General features: G+C 44.5%; 1 protein-coding gene across 2 annotated transcripts in view; it reads right to left on the bottom strand.

Annotated features, from left to right (window-relative positions):
* LOC140122266 (uncharacterized) overlaps positions 1 to 25,283 on the bottom strand; it is a 34,487-nt gene continuing 9,204 nt past the window's right edge. The window contains exons 3-4 of one of the 2 annotated variants that reach the window (XM_072142941.1): positions 1,489 to 1,969; positions 1 to 445 (exon numbers count right to left, since the gene is read on the bottom strand). In XM_072142941.1, coding sequence (XP_071999042.1) covers positions 1,532 to 1,969 — 438 coding nt within the window. In that variant the 3' untranslated portion in view covers positions 1 to 445; positions 1,489 to 1,531. Of the gene's footprint in view, positions 446 to 1,167; positions 1,970 to 25,283 lie in introns of those variants that run through there. The other variant, XM_072142940.1, reaches the window with a different exon arrangement.

Genomic DNA, 25,283 nt, shown 5'->3' with positions numbered 1-25,283 from the left:
TGTTATAGTCAATAGTCTTTTTTTTCAGTGAAGCTGGAGAGTGCATTTTATACCAAAAGTGCTACTAGAAAAGTGCTATATGCCACTAAAAAATTGTAGAATGTTGTCCCAAACAAAGTCTTCTCCAAAAGAAGACCTCTCAGGCCGCATTTACACATGGCGTTTTGATACGTATCTGAAAAGCATCAAGGAAAGAGGCATCCTGTAAAAATATGTGTTTTTACTAAAACACATGCGTTTTTTTCAATGCGTTTCAAAATGCAACAAAAATGAGGCATCGGTGACACAGGTGGCGCTCAGGTTGCGTTTTCCATAGCATTTTTCATTCATCTATTAGACGCAGCATCTTTGCTTCATTTGTTTCCAAATGAGATTCTTGATTTAGTGTCTTTACTTTTGCGTTTGATCCACTGCGTTTTCCATGCTCTGCGTTTGGGAGATGTGTCTTGCATTGAGTTTGAAATGGAAATAAAACATAAAAAAACATAAAACACCATAAAACATAAAAAAACCCTCAAAAATGCAACCTGAATGACACGTGTGTCACCAGACTCAGACTGCATTCACAAATGGTGCTTACATTGCGTTTTGAAACGCGGTACAATTTGCCTAATAACTCAATTTTACTGCAGTACATTACATTTCAAAACTCAATGTAAATGTCACATGTGAACTCAGCCTAATTAGCCGAGCTAGCGCCTCTGGTCACCAATCACGTGTGTTTCAATGGAAATGCATATGCGATGGGACCGAGGCCTGACCCCGTGTGCCAAAGCTGTGTTTGTAAAAACAGTGCTAGCGGTACACGTGACCGCACCCTCATGCTGCATTCATACGTTCCATTTGGGTTGCGTTTCAAAACAATCGCCGATCACATGGGTTTCTATTGAACCACTTATGTGATCGATCCAAGCCCCTCCCTGTTCCGTCAGGATTGAGATTTGACACGCAATACAGGCGGAATGTGTAAATGCAGCTTCATATACCTTATTCATATCTTACCAAGCAGAACATTATATTAATGGAACTATGCAGTAAAAATACAGCTCTTTCTCATTTACCGAATGCTAAAAATATATCCATAAGTTAACGATTTAATCAGATTCTTATCCAAGAGCAGGAAAGGTGGTAAAATTAAAAAAATGCCCAACAACCTATAGTCACCCGTATACCCCAGTGCCACCGCTCTAGTAGTCCCTTCCAGTCATTGCCCACAATAATACAAGCCGTAGCTGCACTCATGACTGCTACAAGCAATCGCTGGCCTCATCTGTGAACCAGCGTGTAATTGCTAAGGCCAGTGATTGGCAGCATGTCAGGTTTATCACACTGCAACAAATTAGCATTGGGGTATACCTGAAAATTGGCATTGGAGCAGAGTGTGCTGGTATAAAAGAGGGTAATATAAGATTTTTGTTTATTTTAACCAATGTCCTGTTCTTAGGCATTTTTTTTATAACTCCCAGGCAATCCCTATAACATACATACCATAAATTAAATTGACTCTATGATTATGATATTACGAATATTTCTAGCATAAATTCATTCCTCCCATGTTTAAGATGTTGAGAATATCCTTGTAGCTTCCTTGTACTGCCATGTCTGTAGCTGATTCATTCCACTTGGTTCTAATACACGGATCAGCCCCCGACTCCTTCAGTGTTTTCACCACATGAGTGTGCCCTCTTTCTACTGCTAGGTGCAGCGCAGTTTTTCCCAGCCAGTCTTTGGCATGTATATCTGCTCCATGCTGAAGTAGACTGGAACATACTGCACTGTGCCCCCTATAGGCTGCATGGTGCAGAGGTGTTAGATTTAGTGAATCCATCCAGTTTACATGAGCTCCTCGCTCCAGTAATATTTTAACAATCAGCACATGACCTCGGCCTGAAGCCCGGTGTAATGGAGTAAGATGGTTCTTGTCTTGTGGATCCACTGAAGCTCCTTTCCTCAGCAAGAACTCTGCCATCTGAAACCAGAAATAAAAGGAAATTGTGAATTTGTCTTTGTATGTCTCATAAAGAGAGTTTATATTAACCTCACTTCATTCTTATCTTTGAGACTCAAGTTACGCAGAAACCACATATAAATTAAAAGCATATAGAGTATTGCCAAATCTATTACACCCTGGCCTAAAAATTTGGTCCCTGCAGTAAAGGTAAAATAACTGAAGGATAAATTATATATATATATCATCCAAAAAAAAAAGATAAACCCCATAATGGCAGGGTTATTTATCGTTGGTCTTTCTGGACTTTTTTGGCATAAAAAAAAGTCTCAAAAAAAGCGGATTGAGATTTTTTGGGCCTTTTTACTGCTAAAAAGTCTCACTGGGCTATTTGCACCATTAATCTGGTGTAAACATAGAACTACTACTATTGCAACACTGGGTAAAGTCAGATTCATGACTTAGGACTTTTTGCAAAAGTCTCAAAGTCTTTTTATGCATTTTGAGACTTTTTTGGTACTTTTTGAAAAAAAAACAGAGCAATAAACATTTATTAAAGGTCCAAAGCCACTGAAATGAAGCAGCCAAGCACCAAAAACAGACATAGAACTGTCAGAACTAGCTGCTAAAAATTTTACAATAAATTCCATGCACCCAAAAATGGTGCCATTAACCTCTTGCGGGACTTTTTTCCCTTGTACGATTCTGTTCTTCATTACACAACTTCAAAAATCCGTAACTTTTTAATTTTTCGGTGTGCAGAGCTATATGAGGGCTTGTTTTCTGTGTAACAAAATATAATTCCTTGTGATGTCATTTTAGATTCCATGCTGTGTACTGAGAAAAATCCAAATACAGGCAGTTTGTTCTTAAAGGAAACCTACCACTTGAAGTGGCAGGTTTCTGATGGAAATACCGACCACCAGAGCTTATTTTTGTTAGTGTTTTAAACCGCGGTATCGCGGTTTAAAACACTTTTTAAACTTTATAGCCGGCGCAGGGAGATACGCGCTCGGCGCTTACCATGCGCAGGACCGTGCGCGCGGCTACATAGGAAGTGAAGGAGAGCCGCGCGCATGGTAAGCGCCGAGCGCGTACCTCCCTGCGCCGGCTATAATGTTTAAAAAGTGTTTTAAACCGCGATACCGCAGCTCCGGCACCAGCTCACCCTGAGCTGGTGCCCGATATTTCCATCAGAAACCTGCCACTTTAAGTTAAATTTGTATGTAAGTCGGAACTATATACACTCACCTGCCACTTTATTAGGTACACCTGTCCAACTGCTCGTTAACACTTAATTTCTAATCAGCCAATCACATGGCGGCAACTCAGTGCATTTAGGCATGTAGACATGGTCAAGACAATCTCCTGCAGTTCAAACTGAGCATCAGTATGGGGAAGAAAGGTGATTTGAGTGCCTTTGAACATGGCATGGTTGTTGGTGCCAGAAGGGCTGTTCTAAGTATTTCAGAAACTGCTGATCTAGGGTTTACAGAGAATGGTCCGAAAAAGAAAAAACATCCAGTGAGCGGCAGTTCTGTGGGCGGAAATGCCTTGTTGATACCAGAGGTCAGAGGAGAATGGGCAGACTGGTTCGAGCTGATAGAAAGGCAACAGTGACTCAAATCGCCACCCGTTACAACCAAGGTAGGCAGAAGAGCATCTCTGAACGCACAGTACGTCGAACTTTAAGGCAGATGGGCTACAGCAGCAGAAGACCACACCGGGTGCCACTCCTATCAGCTAAGAACAGGAAACTGAGGCTACAATTTGCACAAGCTCATCGAAATTGGACAGTAGAAGATTGGAAAAACGTTGCCTGGTCTGATGAGTCTCGATTTCTGCTGCGACATTCGGATGGTAGGGTCAGAATTTGGCGTCAACAACATGAAAGAATGGATCCATCCTGCCTTGTATCAACGGTTCAGGCTGGTGGTGGTGGTGTCATGGTGTGGGGAATATTTTCTTGGCACTCTTTGGGCCCCTTGGTACCAATTGAGCATCGTTGCAACGCCACAGCCTACCTGAGTATTGTTGCTGACCATGTCCATCCCTTTATGACCACAATGTACCCAACATCTGATGGCTACTTTCAGCAGGAAAATTCGCCATGTCATAAAGCTGGAATCATCTCAGACTGGTTTCTTAAACATGACAATGAGTTCACTGTACTCAAATGGCCTCCACAGTCACCAGATCTCAATCCAATAGAGCATCTCTGGGATGTGGTGGAACGGGAGATTCGCATCATGGATGTGCAGCTGACAAATCTGCGGCAACTGTGTGATGCCATCATGTCAATATGGATCAAAATCTCTGAGGAATGCTTTCAGCACCTTGTTGAATCTATGCCAGGAAGAATTGAGGCAGTTCTGAAGGCAAAAGGGGGTCCAACCCGTTACTAGCATGGTGTACCTAATAAAGTGGCCGGTGAGTGTACTTTATAATTGAAACCCCAGTCAAAAATGTTTTGGTCTCTGTGACAATGGGATTTTAAAAATGTTGGGTTGTCATAAGAACCAAGATTAACAATAAATCTTACTACAGACACCGTTAATAACTGTTACAGATGTTTATTGTAGCCTAAGGCTAAAGTACAGTAAATTACCAAAATCCATAGGTCCGTTTATGACTATGGTGTCGTCTGTAAGTCGGGTGTTCTTAAGTAGGGGACCACCTGTATGTCACGGGTGCTCCCGCGATCTATGTCTCGGATTGCGGGTAGACCCGTGCTCCGCTGGCTGACTGTCCCCATCCCCCTGCTTGCACTTACCTCTCCTGGCTGTGTTCCAGGTCCCGGTGTGCAGGCCGCACGCATCCTGCCTCAAGGCCGTGCGCTCCTGTTGCTAGGGCACGCTCGCTCACTTCCCTAAACTTAAAGGGCCAGTGTCCTTCCCATTTGCGCTGGTCACTTCCGGGTTTCCTATATAACCCGGTGGCTCCCTTCACTCCCGGCCAGATCTTCAAGTCTTCCCACTGAAGTGAAAGCCTCCTGTGTGTATCCCGAGGTCCTGTTCCTGTGTGTTTCCCGAGGTCCCGTTTCCTGTGCGTTTCCAGACGCCTCTGTGTTCCTGTGTGTTTCCAGACGCCTCCTGTGGTCCGTGTCCTGTGGTCCGTGTCCTGTGGTCCGTATCCTGTGGTCTGTGTCCGGTGGTCCGTATCCGGTGGTCCGTATCCTGTGATCCGTGTCCGGTGGTCTGTATCCTGTGGTCCATGTCCTGTGGTCCGTATCCTGTGGTCCATATCCTGTGGCCCCTGTCCAGGGGTCCGTATCCTGTGGTCTGTATCCTGTGGTCCCTTCCCGTACGACTGTGCTCATGCACTGCTGTCATCGCAAGTTGACTGTTTCCTGCATCCGTTGCCTTGGCCGCCACCGCGGGTCTCATACCAACCCCCGCGGTGGTCCAGAGCGTCCACAGACTCTCTTCCCGCACCCCTGTGCGTGACAGTAAGATCCGGCCATGGACCCCACCAAGGCCATGGACTCCGCCAAGGTCGTGTATCCTGCTAAAGCCATGGATTATGCTTCTGCCCGATTTTTCCGGAGTACTTGCCAAGCAGTCCCAGCAGCTCTTTTTTCGGAAAAACAATTAAGCAAAGTTGCCTCCGTGCTTCTATAGCTGCTTGACTCCCAGCAAATGCAGGCTCCGCTTTCCCTAAAGGCTTCTCAGCCTGCCGCCTTGCTTCAACAGCTGCCTATCTCCGAGTAGTCTCAAGCCCGGCTTCCATGTCGGCCTCGCTTGGCTCCGGTGTTCCAAAAGCCGGCCGCCATGCTTCCTCCGCGTCTCTGGCTCTCCCAGAAACTGATCCAGAGTCTCCGGCTCTCCCAAAGGCCTCTCCTATGTGCCAAGTGCTGCTCCACTCTCCAATGTGCCAAGAGACGCTCCTGCCTCCGCAGCTTCCCAAAGCTGTCCCAACTTTCCAAGAACTGCTCTTGCCTCCACAGCTTCCCAGTGCTGTTCCGGCATCCCAAGGGCCATCCCTGTCTCCGCAGCTTCCCAGTGCTGCTCCAGCCTTCCAAGAGGAGTTGTTGCAAGTTATCCATCCGTTGGCCAAAAGACTCTCCAGACGTCTCCAGAGTATCCTCAGCTTGTTCCCTGCCAGGTCCAAGCACCTCATCGAGGTTTGTCCTGTTTCTGCTTTCCTCCTCAGGTGTCCCATCACCAAGATGAATTGAAGGAGGTGCAAGAAGAGGCTGAAGAAAAAGAGAAGAGGGGCCCTAAGGGGGGGGGGGTACTGTCACGGGTGCTCCCGCGATCCATGCCTCGGATACACCTGTGCTCCGCTGGCTGCCTGTCCCCGTCCCCCTGCCCGCACTTACCTCTCCTGGCTCCTGGCTGTGTTCCGGGTCCCGGCGTGCAGGCCGCACGCCTCCAGGCCGCACCCTCACTTCCCTGAACTTAAAGGACCAGCGTCCTTCCCATTGGCGCTGGTCACTTCCGGGTTTCCTATATAACCCGGCTGCTCCCTTCATTCCCGGCCGGATCTTCATGTCTTCCCAGTGAAGTGAAAGCCTCTTGTGTGTATCTCGAGGTCCTGTTCCCATACGACTGTGCTCCTGCTGTGCTGTCCAGGGTTCTATCCCAGTGGTGACCTCCTGCCTTCCTCTGCTTCTGCCGTGCCTTCCAGGGTTCCAGCCCAGCGGTGCCTTCACTCCGTACCAGCGTTACCAGCTCTCCTCTGCGTTCCTGCTTTCATCTCAAGTTGTGACTGTTTCCTGCATCTGTTGCCTTAGCCGCCACTGCGGGTCTCATACCAACCCCCATGGTGGTCCAGAGGGTCCACAGACTCTTCCCAAAGAGACTCTTCCCGCACCCCTTTGCGTGACACTGTATAGTGAAATTGACCAAAAATGCTTTCGTCAATTTAAATGGCTTTCATTGTGAGCTCCAAATGACACCTCCACTTTATTCTATGGGTCGATACGATCACAGAGACACCACATTAATATAGGGTTTATTTGGTTTTCATAGATTTTTAAAAATTACATTTCTTTGTATTCTCACCTTCTAACTCCAGAAAACATTTTCATACTTTGGTGTCCGGAGCTGTATAAGGTCACATATGCGGGGAAGAGCTGGTGTTTTCAATGCTACCATTCTGGGGACTGTGTAACCTTATAATCAGTTTTTATTTAAAAAAAAAAATCTGTTTTGCAAGATAGCAAAAAAGTGGTAATTCTGAAATTTCAGGGGGCATTTTTCCGTTATGTGGTTCACTACCAGGATTACCCGTCTTTCTATTTTGATACATTGGGAAGTTTGGGACACGGGTTTACCTGACGGGTATATTTTTTTACTGTATTTCTAGACCCCCTAGAATACTTTAACTCTCTGGGGTCTTATCACTTATACAATATATATATTATATTATTATAATATATTGTAAAATTGCTCTACCTGTAAAGTAGTCTGCAGACCTGAGGCTCCTTTACAGATCCTGCTATCCTGCTAAGGGTACAGACTGTTTTACCCATGCGGCACCGTCATCAAAGTTCTGCAATCACATTTTATGGCAGCACTGAAGGGGTTAACACCAATTGTTGCCAGCACAGATTGTGGGTGTGAGCCATGGGTGTTAGCTGCATGATGCTATCCTTAACAGTCATATGACGTACAGATATATCACATGTTGTTAATGGGGTAAAAACATTCACCTTGGCCTCTAAAAAATCCCTCATGTGGCTATGATGACTAAAAATGTTAAAAGCTATATTTTTTTAGAGGTAAGGAAGAAAAACTATGAAAAAAGTGCTTGGACATTTTGGCCCAAAACAGGCCGCCTGCTTAGGAATTAAAAGAACTGTTCAGGACCCCATATCCAGGGTCATACAGAGCCATATACAAATGTACGGCATTTATAATATATACATGTTATACTGTACAAGGTGCAGCATAATATGTATATAATGGTGTACATCCTCCACTCTTTAGTGTGTCAGGTAGGATGACTGGGCCCCCTGACACTGTGGGCCCCATAGCAGCTGCTATGGCTACTACCACTGTAGTTATGCCCCTGCCCCTTTCTTTTTTTTTTTTAACTGTATTTTTATTGATTTTTCCTTTTTATAGACATTCCATGTTTCATAGCAAAATATAGCATTGTACATAGTAATGACTGGAGTATCCCTGGTCGCCGCCAGGATAGTGTATTATTGTAAAACATAAAAAACCGTATAACAAGATAACAGTGTAACAGTAAGGCGGTGTTGGCTGAACACTATATAGACACGAGACAAGGGTAAAACACAAAGGGGAAGTTGGGTGTCGGTTCAGGTATTCCTAATACGGCGCATCAAAAAGGTCTATTGGCCATTGATAGAGCATTGTTACTCAGAGAATGTCTCTGCTTCTCCAGAAGTCATCCCATGGAGCCCACACTAAATTAAAACTCTCTAGTTTGTTGTTCAACAAGGCTGTCAAATGCTCCATTGTACGAACATCCTGTATCCTAACACAATAGTCTTTTTGGGAAGGGGGAGACGCTTGTTTCCACTTCGAGGAGATTAGGCACTTTGCCGCTGTGAGGAGGTGTAAAAGTAGTTTAGCTGATTGCTTGCCCAAGGTGTCAGGGAGGATATTCAGAAGATATACACTGGGGTCTAAGGGTACTGCTTTACCCAGGGTAGATTCTATTACCGATCCTACCATTTTCCAGTAGCTACCTATTTGGGGACAGGACCAAAAGATGTGTGGTATATTGGCACCCTGAGAGTCACATCGCCAACACGCATCGCTAGTGTCAGGATAGATCCTGTGCAGTAAGGCTGGGGTGTGGTACCACCACATCAGGAGTTTATATTGATTTTCCTTGTACTGTACACACTGTGATGTCTTGGCCGCCCTGTCCCAGATCCTCTTCCAGACTGTAGGTGGTAGTTTTCTTCCTAGAAAGGCTTCCCATTTTAGCATATAATCATGCTGGGGATTGTGGTCAGGGTAGGGATTGCTAAGCAGGGCATAAATGGCTGATATTAATCCCTTGGTGCTCGACCCTTCTTTACAGATAATTTCAAAGAGAGTAGGTATTGATACCGCTGGTGAATTGTAAAGGGAAAGCATATAGGATTTAATCTGTAAGTATCCATACTGAGCTGTGAGTGGGAGTGAGAATTTGTTCCTTAGAATAGAGAAGCTGAGCGGTTCTCTATTCTGGAAATCAGCGATGTCCGCAAATCTGAATAAGCCTGCCTTATGCCAAGGTTTCGTCATTTGTCCAGTGAGACTAGTGGGTAGGGTCGGGTTATAGAGGAAGGATGTCATGGGGGAATGTTCCGAGGCCAGAGGGAAGTTTTTGGCACAACGTAGCCAAATGGATCTAGTATGATTCATTGGGCCAAGTAAGGGAGAGGGGGGTGGTATGTGAGATGTCGCCCATAGGAAAGAGTTGGGATGTATAGGGGCGCTCCAGAGCTTTTCTATTTCCATCCATCTGGAGTAGGCCAAGAGTGTTGACCATGCTGGGATTCTGCGGAGGTGAGCTGCCCAATAATATTTAAGCAGATCAGGAACTGCCAGCCCTCCTCTGTCTCTCGGCTGCATTAGGAGTTTCTGGGCTAATCTATGCCGCTTATGAGACCAAATGAATTGAAGCATGGAGGCCTGGAGTGACCTCAATGCGTTCAGAGGGACCGGAATCGGCAGTGTCTCAAAATAATACATTAATTTAGGAAGTATGGTCATCTTAACTGCATTTATTCTGCCAAAAAAAGAAAGAGGTAGTTTGTGCCAATTAGCCATCAGTTGTTTTAAAGTTTCAAATAATGTGGGGAAGTTTTGAGAATATAGAGTCTTATAGGATGTGGTGATTTGGATCCCCAGATACGTTAGTGATCGGGTTTGCCATTTAAAGTTAAAGTTAGAGCAAAGTCTCGTCAGTTGAGTCTGGGGGATATTTATTGGAAGGGCTTCTGTCTTATTTATATTAACCTTGTATCCTGACAGTTTCCTGTATGTGTCCAGTAGGTCATAGAGATTAGGGAGTGAGGTATGGGGCTGTGTGAGTGTTAGTAGAACATCATCCGCGAACAAGGATAATTTAAACTCTTTGTCTCTTACCATGACACCCTTAATATTTTCCGATTTCCTGATAGCTGCCGCTAGGGGTTCTATACATAAGACAAATAATAGGGGGGATAGGGGGCAGCCCTGCCTTGTTCCGTTATGGATGCGAAAGCGGGGTGAAATAGAGTGGGGCAATTTTATCGTGGCTGAGGGATTGGTATAAAGAGTTTCCACAGCTCGCATAAAGGGGCCCTTTAGCCCATAGGCCCGTAGGGTCCGGAACAGGAATGGCCAACCTAAGCGGTCAAACGCTTTTTCGGCGTCCAGGCTTAAAAGCAGGGCCTCCCCCTTTACCTTGTTAACTACATCAATCAGGTCAATAGTACGCCTAGTGTTATCCCCCCCTTGTCTACATGGCACAAAGCCTACTTGGTCTTTATGAACTATTTGCGGGAGCCATTGGATCAACCTGTTGGCCAGTATTTTGGTAAATAATTTATAGTCCGCATTCAGCAATGCTATGGGCCTGTAGTTAGAACAGTCTGTGTGATCTTTATTCGGTTTGGGGATTAAGGTAATATACGAATGTGTCATGTTACCTGGAACTGGGGAGCCCTCTAAGAAAGTATTAAATAGGGGAAGTAAATAGGGAGTCAGGATGGACTGGTATGTCTGATAATACAGGTAAGTTAAACCGTCTGGGCCAGGCGATTTGCCTCCAGGGAGTGTTTTCAGGGTTTCAGCTAGTTCGTCGGCATCTATGGGGGCATTTAAAGCGGTCAGCGCGCCGTCTGGTAAGCGTGGGAGATTGCATTCCTGAAGGAAGGCGTCTAGACGGGTGTCTCTAGTCATTGGGTCTTGAGGTAGTGTGTCGGGCAGGTGATAAAGTTTAGAGTAGTAGTCATAAAAAATATTTGCCATTTCCCTCGGGTCATAGGTTATAGAACCGTCCGTGCGTCTTAAGGAGTGTGCCTGTGTTTTGGAGGCTTCAGTTTTCAGCTGTCTAGCCAGGATTGTGTGTGCCTTATTCCCCTTTTCGTAGTACTTTTGTTTGGAGTATAATAACAATTTTTCCGTGCGAAACATGGCCAGTTCTTTAAGTTTGGCTCTTGTTTCTATTATTCGCTGGAGGACTGGCTTGGAAGGGGATGTTGCTAGTACTGTCTCTAATGCTTTAAGCTCGGAGGTCAATTGAGTTTCTTGTTGGGTCCTATCTGATTTTATTGCAGTGGCTAGAGAGATGCACTGCCCCCGCACCATCATTTTATGGGCCTCCCACAGTGCTGGTAGAGCCACATCATTGGCATTAGATTGAAAAAATTCCATGATGGCTGTGGCCAGCGCATCCCTCTGCTCGGGTTTTTTAATAAGTGACTCATTCAGTCGCCAGTGACATGCGCGCGTTACAGCAAAATTATCTGCCGTTTCTAACGTTAGTGGGGCATGGTCTGACCATGTGAGGGGACCCAAGGTGGATTTGCGCATGAGTCGGAGGAATTGTATGGTTCCAAATAGGTAGTCTATCCATGTATGTGTACCATGCGGTGGGGAATAAAAGGAAAATGAACGATCTCTTGGATTGTCAACCCTCCAGAGATCATACAGTCCATGAAGTCGTATGAGTTTTCTAAATTCCCTGGTCATAGACACCAAAGGTGCAGGTGGGGGGTTCCTACTAACAGCTAGTCTATCCATCTGTGGGGAAAATGGTAGATTGAAGTCTCCCCCCATTAGTAGTGCGTCCCGGGGTAGTTTAGAGAGACGGGTCAGGACTTGCCTCAGAAAGCGGATTTGGCCTTTGTTTGGGGCATAAATGTTACAAAGGATGAGCGGTGTACCCTGTAGTGTACCTTGTACAATAAGATATCTCCCTTTCGGGTCTGATATTACATTCGAAACCTGAAGGGGACATGAGGCAGCTATCAGGATGGCTACTCCCCCTTGTTTTTTCTCCCCGGATGCCACATAGGATGTGGGATATAGTCCCTTAGCAAAGGAGCAGGAACCAGATGCATCGAAGTGTGTCTCTTGTAAGAGTACTACATCTGCTTTCTGACTTCTCATTTCTGTCAAGGCTAAACGCCTTTTAGCAGGGGAATTAAGCCCCTTAACATTCAGGGTGAGAAACTTAACCATGGCGGAAAACTAAGTGGGTGAGAACCGCTATAAAACAAGTCACTTACTTTACCGTAGAGGCCCTCGTATGGATCAAATGTCATAGTGTAACACGTGTAGGAGGGTCGCCTCATTGGCTTTCCTACGCGAAACCTGAGGAGAACACATAAGGGAAGTAGGGGTAGGGTACACAAGACAACAATAAAATCAACACATTGCATCAAACATAACCAATATGTGCCTATGGGCACAGTGATCGGTAGGGGCATCCTTTAGGTTCGGGCGGGAGCCAGGAGAGATTAACAACCCTCTCAGCTCTCGGACCCGGCCAAGGATAGCCAAAAACAGGTAGTCGATATGTAGGAGACTACAAAAACAAAAAAAAGGGGGAGAATAGATCTCCTTGGCAAGTTGAGACGTTGTGAAAAAGATAGTCAATCAAAAATGAAAAATTAAAGGAGATTTAGAGACGAGCCACCTCAGAACCGTCCCTGTATAGCACCTAATTCGGACGTGCAAACCTGGACTCTCCACCTAAAGGCTTCTAGATGGAGGAAAAAGGGGCCATTTTTGCAACATAATGATAGCAATGATGCTATCTTCTCCTCAAGCTGGGAAGTTTAAGCTGTTTGATCTTGCGTGGGGTTTCTTGGAGATGAGCGGCGTCTCTTTTTCTGCACCGGGGTCCACTCCGGGGGAGGAGCTGGCGGTGGAATAGTGATCTCCCAGTCCGGAATGTCCGGGGGACTGAGGCCCAGGGCCTTGCAGAATCCAGGCATGTCCGTATATGATGATAACGGGATTGTCTGTCCATTGTGCAGGGCGAGCAGGGCGAAGGGAAAGCCCCATCTGTATGGGATGCCGCGATCTCTGAGCTGGGACAGAAGCGGTTTCAGTTGGCGCCTTTTATGCAGGGTAATCCATGATAGATCTGCGTAGACTTGTATGGAGGTCCCTTTGTACAACAGAGAGTCTTTCTTTCTAGCTTTAAGCATAATTCTTTCCTTTAGCTCATAATCTGTGACACAGCAGATAATGTCCCTGGGTCTTGCGGCTGAGCCTCTCGGGCCCAGAGCTCGATGGGCTCTGTCGAATTTGATCCTATGCGATTCTGGCTCATCCAAAATGGTGTTAAAGATAGATTCCAGGATTGTTTTGATGTCTTCAGGGCCCTTGGGTTCTGGGACCCCTCTCACCCTGATATTATTGCGTCTACCGCGATTGTCGAGATCTTCAATGTGACGGCTCATGTCTCGTAAAGCATAAGTTTGGTCCACCACGGAGTCACGTAGCTGGGCCACGTAGGTTCTTGTGTCATCATGAGCCACCTCTAGTCCCTCCACTCTGTTCACTAGGGAGTGCAGGTCATCTCTAACCGAGTTTAATTCAGTGCGGAATGTATCTTTTACTTCTTCCACCAATTCTCTGAAATCCTGCTTAGTAGGTAAACTGTGAAGCACACTTTGCAAGTCAGCTGACATGAGTACAGAGGTAGTGGACGGCGGATCATCATAGTTATCGGGTTCAACCGGTGAGGCCCATGGGTTTTGTACGGATCCCAGGCCTGTGAGGGAGGGGGTGGTGCTCAGGTCCTCTTCCAGGGGATCCGACCAGTCCCCAGAGGTGCTATTGAAAGCGGCTGGAGGGCGAGCAGGAGTGCCGTCTGAGGCCTGGGTCTTCTTTTGTTGTCTCTGGGGGAGGGAGGGAGGTATCCCTGTAGAGGAATCGTTCCCCACACTTTTAGCCACAGAGGAGTAGGAGAGTGGGGGCACATGGGGTGGAGAGTTTCCACTCTTACTGGCTCCTGGTGGTTTATTTGAGCCCTTATAGGGGTTCTGTTGTTTATAACCGCCCTGTCCTGGCATCTGCTCTGGGCCCTGCTGTGATGGCGGCACATGGGAGGCCTGCTGCCTTTTGTGGCGGGAAGGACTCGTCGGCTGCTGCAGGGGGGTTGCACTTACTTGTGCTGCCGTGCTCGGGTGGACCTCGTCCTCCTCTCCCCGACTTCTGGCGCCTGTCCGGGAGTTCGGCTCCAGCCCCTTGGAGCGGGCGCCTGGTCCCTGCTTCTGCTCCCGCGGTGTTGCGGAGCTGCGTGTCTGCGGCGGGGAGACACGCGCGCCCGCCGCGGACCCTTTGCCTGCCGGCGTGGAGAGAAAGCGCTCCATTCCTCGAACGGGCGCCGGGACGCAGTCTGAGGGATCCCCGATCTTGGCGGAGGTATGTGAGTGGCGGAGGGTCCGGTTCTAGTGCGCTAATGTCGCTGTAGGTGGCTATCAGGAGCAGGAGCTAAGGCTCACACGTCCGTCTCCATGCGGTAGCAGGCCACGCCCCCTCGCCCCTGCCCCTTTCTGACATGTAAAAGGAGACATAAAAGCCAATCCAATATTATATTATATACTAGGATGCATCAGAACACCTATTCTATTGTTGATAGAGTAATAAGATAACAAAATACATTTTAAGCACAAGGTACTGTATTATTAAAAACTACATGATAAGTGATAAATGGCAATCAAGTAGTAAATTTGGAAACACATAAAAGTTATTGGATGTCCGATGTACAGTTTATGTCAGTGCAGTGCCACCTAGTGGTCATATATGCTCCTTACATTTCTGAGCAAAAAACTTATCATTATTGTTAGCTTTACAGAAATAGGATAATAAAACATTAATCATCTAAGGGACACATTGTGTACCTACATTACTTAAAACATAATGTGCCCTTCATTGTCTTGTGACATTACTAAATGTTCTCAACCGGCAAGAACTTTTTAGCTGACACATGCACTGACATGATATCCCAGCGGTGAAATAGATTTATGCAGCAGATACAAATATATTTTATACCAGCATCAACAAAGGTTACTGGTTGTGATTACTGAAAAACCACCAGTAAAATGTCCAGAATAATCTTGATCCTTGTTCCTATTTTTTAAGCAAACGTTAAAGAAAAATGGAACAACAAAGGCAAAACGGACGTAAAAAAAAAAGGGCCTTTGGTAACACCTTACTCCACATAGTTTTGCTTAAGCTGGGACGGGATGAGGATGATGAAGCACTCTGGGGGTGTCCCCCAGTGTTGTATCTTCACAGGCTGTTAAAATGAGCAGACCATGTCTTACCCAACCCTTTCCTCTCTCCCTCCTCCCCTCCACCCTCTGTCTGTGTAATCTATAAGCAACAGGAAGTGCAGGGGGAGGGGGACCAACTCTGCTAATTGTAACAGCCTTGAAGCTACAGCACAGAGGGGCTCTGGAAATGCCCTCCAGAACCCTTCAGGCTCATTAGAATAATTATAAAATTAGATTTTTGGATGAAGGAAACCAAGGATAAGAAATATAAGACCACAGTCATAGTGCCCCTGGTTTATCATACATCATTTAGATGGTAGATTTCCTATAAGTAGATTAGAGGCGGTAAATTTCCTTCAAACTTAATTTAACTTTATGGCTAAAAATGCCTTGTATGTATATATACACTCACCGGCCACTTTATTAGGTACACCATGCTAGTAACGGGTTGGACCCCCTTTTGCCTTCAGAACTGCCTCAATTCTTTGTGGCATAGATTCAACAAGGTGCTGGAAGCATTCCTCAGAGATTTTGGTCCATATTGACATGATGGCATCACACAGTTGCCGCAGATTTTTCGGCTGCACATCCATGATGCGAATCTCCCGTTACACCACATCCCAAAGATGCTCTATTGGATTGAGATCTGGTGACTGTGGAGGCCATTTGAGTACAGTGAACTCATTGTCATGTTCAAGAAACCAGTCTGAGATGATTCCAGCTTTATGACATGGCGCATTATCCTGCTGAAAGTAGCCATCAGATGTTGGGTACATTGTGGTCATAAAGGGATGGACATGGTCAGCAACAATACTCAGGTAGGCTGTGGCGTTGCAACGATGCTCAATTGGTACCAAGGGGCCCAAAGAGTGCCAAGAAAATATTCCCCACACCATGACACCACCACCACCAGCCTGAACTGTTGATACAAGGCAGGATGGATCCATGCTTTCATGTTGTTGATGCCAAATTCTGACCCTACCATCCGAATGTCGCAGCAGAAATCGAGACTCATCAGACCAGGCAACGTTTTTCCAATCTTCTACTGTCCAATTTCGTTGAGCTTGTGCAAATTGTAGCCTCAGTTTCCTGTTCTTAGCTGAAAGGAGTGTATATAGATATAGAAGAAAAAGAGGCGATACGGGCGCCGCAATGTGTAAAAAACGTTTGACAGTAAAAACAAGGTGTTTTTAGAGTGGTGCTCACCTTTTTAGGTTGTACAGTCGGTACAACACGTTAAAGCGCAGTCTTTGGTTGAGTTTTTTAGGCGGCCGTCCTGGGCAACGCGGTGGGGAGTCCTCACCCCGTTCGGTTTTTCAGTTTTTTGTGGTGTGTTCCAGGTTGGTCGTCGGCGCCAATAACTCCGTTTCGTCGTATTTTTAGTGCAATTAGTTTTATTGTTAAGCACTCCGGAGCTCATGGGTCACAGTGAGCAGGTCACCTTCCCGGGAGGGCCCCTCCCGGGAAGGTGACCTGCTCACTGTGACCCATGAGCTCCGGAGTGCTTAACAATAAAACTAATTGCACTAAAAATACGACGAAACGGAGTTATTGGCGCCGACGACCAACCTGGAACACACCACAAATAGCTGAAAGGAGTGGCACCCGGTGTGGTCTTCTGCTGCTGTAGCCCATTTGCCTCAAAGTTCGACGTACTGTGCGTTCAGAGATGCTCTTCTGCCTACCTTGGTTGTAATGGGTGGCGATTTGAGTCACTGTTGCCTTTCTATCAGCTCGAACCAGTCTGCCATTTTCCTCTGACCTCTGGCATCAACAAGGCATTTCTGCCCACAGAACTGCCGCTCACTGGATGTTTTTTCTTTTTCGGACCATTCTCTGTAAACCCTAGAGATGGTTGTGCGTGAAAATCCCAGTAGATCAGCAGTTTCTGAAATACTCAGACCAGCCCTTCTGGCACCAACAACCATGCCACGTTCAAAGGCACTCAAATCACCTTTCTTCCCCATACTGATGCTCGGTTTGAACTGCAGGAGATTGTCTTGACCATGTCTACATGCCTTAATGCACTGAGTTGCCGCCATGTGATTGGCTGATTAGAAATTAAGTGTTAACGAGCAGTTGGACAGGTGTACCTAATAAAGTGGCCGGTGAGTGTAATGTCACTGTATTCAAATTGTATAATGCTATTTATGAGGAACGTTGTATAGTGTTTTCCTCATACATTTTAATTATACTACATTAGGAAATTGAATTATGTTTTTAGTTTACACCACATTGCAGAATAGTTTGAAACACATAGGGGCAGATTTACTTACAAGGTCCAGTCGCGATCCAGCAGTGCATTCTCTGTGGAGGATTCGGGTCTTCCGGCGATTCACTAAGGTAGTGTGCCCGATGTCCACCAGGTGTTGCTGATGCGCTGAATTCCGTCAGAGTTCACTGAAGTTCACCAAGCCATCGTGGGTGCAGGTAAGTGCGTGTCGAGCGGCAATTTTTTTTTTTTAAATACAGCAGTTTTCCCGAATCCGTCGGGTTTTCTTACGACCACGCCCCCTGATTTCCGTCTCGTGCATGCCGAGGCCGACGCGCCACAATCCGATCGCGTGCGCCTAAATCCCCGGGCAATTAGGGAAAATCGGTGCAAATTGGAAATATTCGGGTAACGCGACGGAAAAACGGGATTCGGGCCCTTAGTAAATGACCCCCATAGACTTAGTACCTAGCCCATGCTTGCAAATGCATTTTAATAGAATATAAATAACTGTCATTATACTTTACTCATTGGATGTGCCAGAGCAACATTTTTTCTTGAAGGTTTGCTCCACAGTTAGCTTCCTTTGTGCACATGTATGTATCAGCTTTGGTTAAAGTAGAAACTTTTTCACTTACTAGGAATATTAATGCCTAATTACAAATGTAATAATATATTTCCATAAATGATAACAGAGGGTGCGGTCACACGTCGCAGTTAAAACTGCATCGCAATTAGTTTTGGGTTGGTTTTAGGTGATATTACTTATTTTAACAAGTGAAAGACATCAAATCAACAGGTGAATGACATTTGTGGAACAGCTTTCTCCTTCAAAATCATATTCAGTTCAGTTCATGTCTTTCACCTGTGAAATTGACAAAACTGCACCTAAAACCACCTCAAAGCTGATTGCGATGCAGTTTTAATTGCAACGTGTGACTGCAGCCAGAGGCATAGCACAATGCAGGGTAGTAAGTGCCATGATTATCATTGAGGATTATAATTTCAGAAAGAAGACAAGGAATGTGGAGTTGAGTTGAAGAATTACAGAAAATCTACAGATGGCCCTATTAGGTCTTGGTTGCACCTGTGACTCCTGTTTGCACTGTACCTGTCAGTACCATCTGTTTAGTTGGGGAAATGGAGAATACAAACACTAGGTTTGCTGTCATGGAGACTTCCAGTACTGCCAGTAATCAATACCTCTCTGGATTCCTTCTAGTAATTGTAAGGTTCTATTCATATGTTGGAGTTGTGTTGAATTCTGCAGTGATTTTGAAAAAATCTTAATAACCATGATATGTATATATTTTTTAATCTTCATATTTTGTTAAATCCAGATTTTAAAAAATCAATACAAGAAAACACCTGAACAAATTCTCTGTGGGGATCTTTATTGTTACAGCCATTTACCTGCTATATGTGTTTCCTTGTTTTAGGATACCTATTAGTAGAAGAGTGAAGAAATCAGGCGATACCTTTTTGAGGCTAACTGAGTATATTTGATGGTGAGCTTTCAAGAATACTAGTTCTCTTCGTCAGACATGATGTTATGCATGAAACAGAAAATTCACAGCATTTTATACACACTAAACAGTGATCATCAAAGGATATTAAAAAAACCTCTAAAACAACAGATTGATAAAAACAGGGACATCTTATTTACAACAGGATGTCAATAAAAACATGAAAAACCTATGAGGCGAGACACATGAGCCCTGGCTCTTATCTGCCTGTGGCCTCCAGGTCAGAGGTAGGAGGTCATGAAGCTGCATGAATGTTAAGACCACTTTGCAAGGTGTTGAATCTCCTCATCAATTTATACTCCCATTCTTTCCTTTCCCTCTGTGTCTTAAAATGTCCCATTAAAATAGTAATCTGCAAATCTTCCATAGTGTGGTCCTCTCTGGAGAAATGTGCAGCCACTGGGAGATCTTTCCTTTCATTTTTAATATCAGCTCTGTGTGAGTTCATACGTTGATGGAGTCTCTGACCTGTTTCTCCAACATAAAGGCCTGTGGTTGGACACTGCTGACACATAATAAGGTAGACCACATTAGAGGACCTGCAGGAAAAGGTCCCCTTGATCTGATATACCTGCTGTGATTGGGGTACAGGTACCTGGTCACCTGTGCGGATGTGCTGGCACGTTTTACATCTGCTTTGCAGGCAGGGTGAGGTACCATTTTCTGATGGTGGTCTCAGGGCACTCCGGACAACCAGTTGTTTCAGGTTTGGTGGTTGCCGGAAGGACAGGAGAGGAGGGACTGGGAATATTTCTTTTAACCCCTTAACGCTGAAGCCACTTTTCACCTTCCTGACACGGCCCATTTTTTAAAATCTGACATGTGTCTATTTAAGTGGTTATAACTTTGGAACACTTTAACATATCCAGTTGATTTTGAGATTGTTTTTTCGTGACACATTGTACTTCATGTTGGTCAAGAAATTTTATCAATATGTTTGGTATTTATTTATGAAATAAATGGAAATTTGCCAAAAATTTTGAAAAAAACGATGTTTTCAAAATTCAAAATTTTCTACTTTTTGGAAAGTTAGTCATATCACTAAAATAACTTGATAACTAACATTTTCCATATGTCTGCTTTAACTTGGCATCATTTTTCAAACATCTTTTCCTTTTTTTTAGGATGTTAGGAGGCTTATAACTTTAGGTGCAATTTTTCTGATTTTCACGAAAATCATCAAAACCTACTTTTGGAGGGTCAGTTTAGTTAGAAGTGACTTTATAAGGCCCACATGACAGGAAACCCCCACAAATGACACCATTTTAGAAACTACACCCCTCAAAATATTCAAAACAACCTTTGGGAATTTTGTTAACCCTTTGAGCGTTTCATGAGGGTGAAAGATAAATGAAAGTGAAATTACAGAAATGTAATTTTATCTTACAATAGATTCATTGAACACTAAAATTTGCACCTTCACAATGGGTTAAAAAGGAAAATGCATTTTACCATGTTTAAGGAAATTCCTCCTGAGCATGCCAATGCCCATTTTGTCACTGTACCCTTCTGTACGGGCACAGGGGGGCACTTGGAATGGAAAGAGCGTTGTTTCGTTTTTGCAGGGCAAATATGGCTGAAAAAGTTTTCATGTGTCAGGATGCATTTGGAGAGCCATAATGGTACCAAAACAGAGGAAAGCCCCAACAAGAGACACCATTCTGGAAAGTACACCCCTTGGAGAGTTTAGCAAGGTGTAATTTGTGTATTTGCCCAAACAGGTGTTTGATTAAATTAGGCCCCAAAAGGGAAAAAAGGTGAAAATGTTCTCAAAAAAGTCACTTTTACCCCAAATTTTTGTAAGCCACAAGGGATAAAAGATGAAACAACTCCCATAAATGTGTAAAACTATTTCTCCTAAGCACAGAACTGCACCACTTTTGCATATAAAGTGTTGTATGGGTACACAGTGGGGCTCAGAAGGGAAGGAGGAGCTTTGGCCTTTTAGAAGCCAGATTTGACAATCATCCATTACATGTGTCAGGATGCATTTGGAGAGCCCTAGTGGTACCAAAACAGAGGGGAACCCCAACAAGTGTCACTATTTTGGATAGTGCACCCTTTGGAGAATTTAGCAAGGTGTAATATGTGTATTTTCCCCCACAGGTGTTTGCTTCAATTAGGTCCCTAAAAGGAAAAAGATGGACATTTTCCCAAAAAAGTCACTTTTACGGCTAATTTTTGTATCCCATAAGGCATTAAAGATGAAACAACCCCAAAAAATGTGTACTAGCATTTCTCCCGAGTATAAAATTGCCCCACACATGCAAATAAAATATTGTATGGGTACGCAGTGAAGCTCAGAAGGGAAAGAGGGGCGTTGGCCTTTTAGAAGCCAAATTTGACAGACATCCTTTACATGTGTCAGGATGCATTTAGAGAGCCGTAGTGGTACCAAAACAGAGCGGAACCCCAACAAGTGACACCATTTTGGAAAGCACACCCCTTAGAGAATTTAGTAAGGTGTAATATGAGTATTTGTCCATATAGGTGTTTGATTTAATTAGGGCTTAAATAGGACAAAGGTGAACATTTTCTTATAAAGGTCATTGTACCCCTAATTTTTTGTAGCCACAAGGGATAAAAAAAATGTAATAACCCCCCAAAATGTGTAAACCTATTTCTCTTGAGTGTAGAAGTACCCCACATGTGTATATAAAATGTTGTATGGGCGCACAGTAAAAGGAAAGGGGGAGGTTTGCCTTTTAGAAGCCAAATTTGACAGAAATGTTTGACATGCATTTGGAGAGCCCTAGTGGTATAAAACAGATAAGAATCCAAAAAGTGATCCTAATTTTTGAACACACACCCCTTAGAGAATTTTGCAATGTGCAATATATGTATTTGCCCCTACAGGTGAATGATCCAATTAGGCCCTAAACATTAAAAAGGTGAAAATTTTCCTATAAATGTCACTTTACCCCTAATTTATGTAAGCCACAAGGGATAATATATTAAATAACCCCGAAAAAGGTGTAAAACTATTTCTCCTGAGTGTAGAAGTACCCCACATGTGCATATAAAATGCTTTATGGGCGCACAGTAGAGGAAAAGAGGGGTGTTTGTCTTTTAGAGGCCAAATTTGCAAGAAATCCTTCACATGTGTCAGGATACATTTGGAGAGCCGTAGTGGTACCAAAACAGAGGAAAACCCGAAAAGTGACCCTAATTGTTGAATGTACACCCCTTGGGGAATTTAGCAAGGTGTAATATGTGGTGTAGTGTAATACACGTGGTTAAATGAGCATTTGAACATACAGGTGGTTTCCAAATACGATGTGCGATGGAGTCCAAGATGGAAATTGCAATTATTTCTGGAAAGTTCAGTGCCCGTTATGTGGCGCCCCTTATGAAATAATGTGGAGGGGTATAGGGAGCAACGTGACTTACCAGTTGTTACAATTATTCATTTTACTGAATTCACAACAGGTTGGGCGTGAGTTTTGAATGTGTTGCGTATAAGGAGGTAGAATAGACCAGGGGACCATCTAAACTTTTGTCACACTTGGAGTTGTCGCAGGTCTCTTAGTAGTATATAGTGTCCATCCTTAGTATATAGTGTCCATCCTTAGTATATAGTGTCCATCCTTAGTATATAGTGTCCATCCTAACTTCTCTTTTGGAACAGACTCTTTATTGAGTCTTACCATTAGAAGCAGCAGAATTCACCGGGAAAATGCTGTCCTGGCAAAACACAGGAACATCTAAACCAGAGGTACTGGGGCCCCATCCTTCTTGTCCCAATATTAGTTTCCTAATATCTTCCTCTTGAAAACAGAGAAATGATACGGCAGGACCTGCACATTGGAACAGCTCGTAAGAGTTGTACAGCGTAATCTGTACAATGTACACGGCCAGCGCTTTTGTACCATATCTTCGTTTTAGTAGGGAAATTATCGCCAAGTGTTGCTCTTATTCACCCTAGCGATGCCCATTGTGACGAATATTGCTGCTTTTAGCTGGACCAAATCGACCAGCCAATAGCGGCAAACATGGACAGAGGGTGGCAACAAAACCCCTCTGAACCACAAGGCACAATTGGTGGCTGTCAGGAACAGCCGCCACTCTGCCCCGATCACCGTGTCTACAGACATGGTGACCGGTATTACTGACGTCATAAGTAAATTCGCTGCTATTGGCTCGTCTGAATTGATGAGCCAATAGCAGCGATAATAAACTGGGGGTGTGTGGGGGGGACATAACCCTTCTGGTCCATGGGGCAGGATGGATGGCTGTTAGGATCAGCTGCCATCTTGCCCCGATCACTGTGTCTGAACCGTGTTGGCAAGTCACTACCCGCCGCACCGTTCTATTACAACGCGCGTTGGGAATAGGCTATACAATCTTTATTTTTTAAGCAATTTAGACAAATAAGGGCTTATTTTTTGCGAGACGCGATGCACTGTAAAAAAAACTTTATTTTAGAGGGTGTTTAGCTTATTGAAGCAATTTTATTAACTTTTTTCGTGTGGAGGAAAATAAAATCATCAATTCTTGTTTTGGATTTTTAGCATTTTTGAGGGGGGGGGTTCGCTGTAGCATAACAATAATATATTATCTTTATTCTACGGATCACTACGATTACGGTGATACCTCATTTATATAGTTTTATTTATATTTGTCCAATTTTATTGAAGGAAAACTAGAATAGAAAAAATGTAATTTGTTTTAGTATTACCATCTTTATAGCGGCATAACTATAGTATTTTTTGGTTGACGGAGCTGGTTGTGAGCTTATTTTTTGTGTGACAAGTTGTTCTTTTCAGTGGTATCATTTTGGCGCTTGTAACTTTTTCGGATCACTTTTTAGAACATTTTTTGTAAAGCAATTTGATAAAAAGTTTTAATTTTTGGCAAGTTTTTGGGGTTTTTTTTTTACCACGTTCACCGAGCGGGTCCAATTATGATTAGGATTTATTGTACAGATTGTTACGGATGCGGCGATACCAAATAAGTGGGGTTTTTTTGTGATTTAGTGTATTTTATACTTTATTACTTCTGTAAAGGGAAATGTGGTGTTTGGGGGGACTTTCACTTTCTTTTATTATTTATTTTTATTTTTAAAAACCTTTATTTATTGTTTTAACTTTTTTTTTACAGGTAATGACATCTAAGCTTGAACAAGTGATCTTCTGATCACTTGTTCAAGCTATTTTACAGGTTACACAGTGCAATACAGAAGTATTGCACTGTGTAATGTAAGACACTGAGCATGCTGCGCATGCCCAGTGTCTTACAGCCGGGTCCTGCCAGAAGGCACGGACCCGGCACCAGGAGGAAGATCTCGCAGCCCCGGGCACCGGCAGTCCCGGGGCTGCGATCGGAGCAGCGGACCCCCCCGGTAAGCGCCGCGGGGGGGTCCGATTCCATTCAGCTTGCACTTAAATGCCTCTGACACGCCGCGGTCAGCGCGACCGCGGCGTGTTAGGGGTTAACACCCGCGATCGGAGAAATCTCCGATCGCGGGTGTTAGAGGCAGGTGTCGGCTATAATATATAGCCGACACCCGCAGCTTCTGGCGCCGGCTCCGTTCAGGAGCCGGCGCCAGAAGCATGACGTAATAATACTGCATTTTGCGGGAACGCACCTCCCGCCATGCAGTATTATTACGTCAAATGTCGGGAAGGGGTTAATCTTGTGTCTTTATGCAGAATCGGTTGGAGTTCCTTGGCAATGTGACGCAGGATCTCCAGTTGTGGGCTATAAGTGACTACTAGGGGCACTCTGGCCTCCTGTTGGGTCTCCTTATATTTGAGTAAATCATCTCTGTTGATGGCTGCTGCTTTGCCTATTTGGTTATCAGTCACTTTTGGTCTGTAGCCCAAACATATACGGTTGTAGCGTATGGCCTGGCTGTATATGATGGATTGTCTGATATGTTTGGGGTGGAAGCTGTTATTTCTCAGGTAGACTGTTCTGTCTGTAGGTTTATGGAATATTGTTGTGGTTAAGTGGCTGTCTTTAATCTGTATGGTGGTATCCAGAAAGTGTATCTCCTTGTCTGAATAGCTTAGTTTCAGATTGATGGTGGGGTGAAAGTTGTTGTATACAATTTGTGCTCACCCACAACTATTTTTCATTTGGAGAGGATCTGTACCTACAGTGTATGGGAACATCGATGGGTTCAAGGTGTGCACCACAGTACGCCAATCTTTTTATGGCTGAACTGGAAGGTGCTTACTTATCCACATGCACCACAAAACCCATGATCTATCTCTGTTATATTGATGATATTCTGATCATCTGGACTGCAGGTGAGGAGGCCCTAATTCAATTCCATGAGGGCTACAACAACTTTCACCCCACCATCAATCTGAAACTAAGCTATTCAGACAAGGAGATACACTTTCTGGATACCACCATACAGATTAAAGACAGCCACTTAACCACAACAATATTCCATAAACC

The sequence above is a fragment of the Engystomops pustulosus genome, chromosome 3 (genome assembly GCF_040894005.1).
Source record: "Engystomops pustulosus chromosome 3, aEngPut4.maternal, whole genome shotgun sequence".
Classification (NCBI taxonomy): domain Eukaryota; kingdom Metazoa; phylum Chordata; class Amphibia; order Anura; family Leptodactylidae; genus Engystomops; species Engystomops pustulosus.
This window is presented reverse-complemented; position numbering and strand designations above follow the sequence as displayed.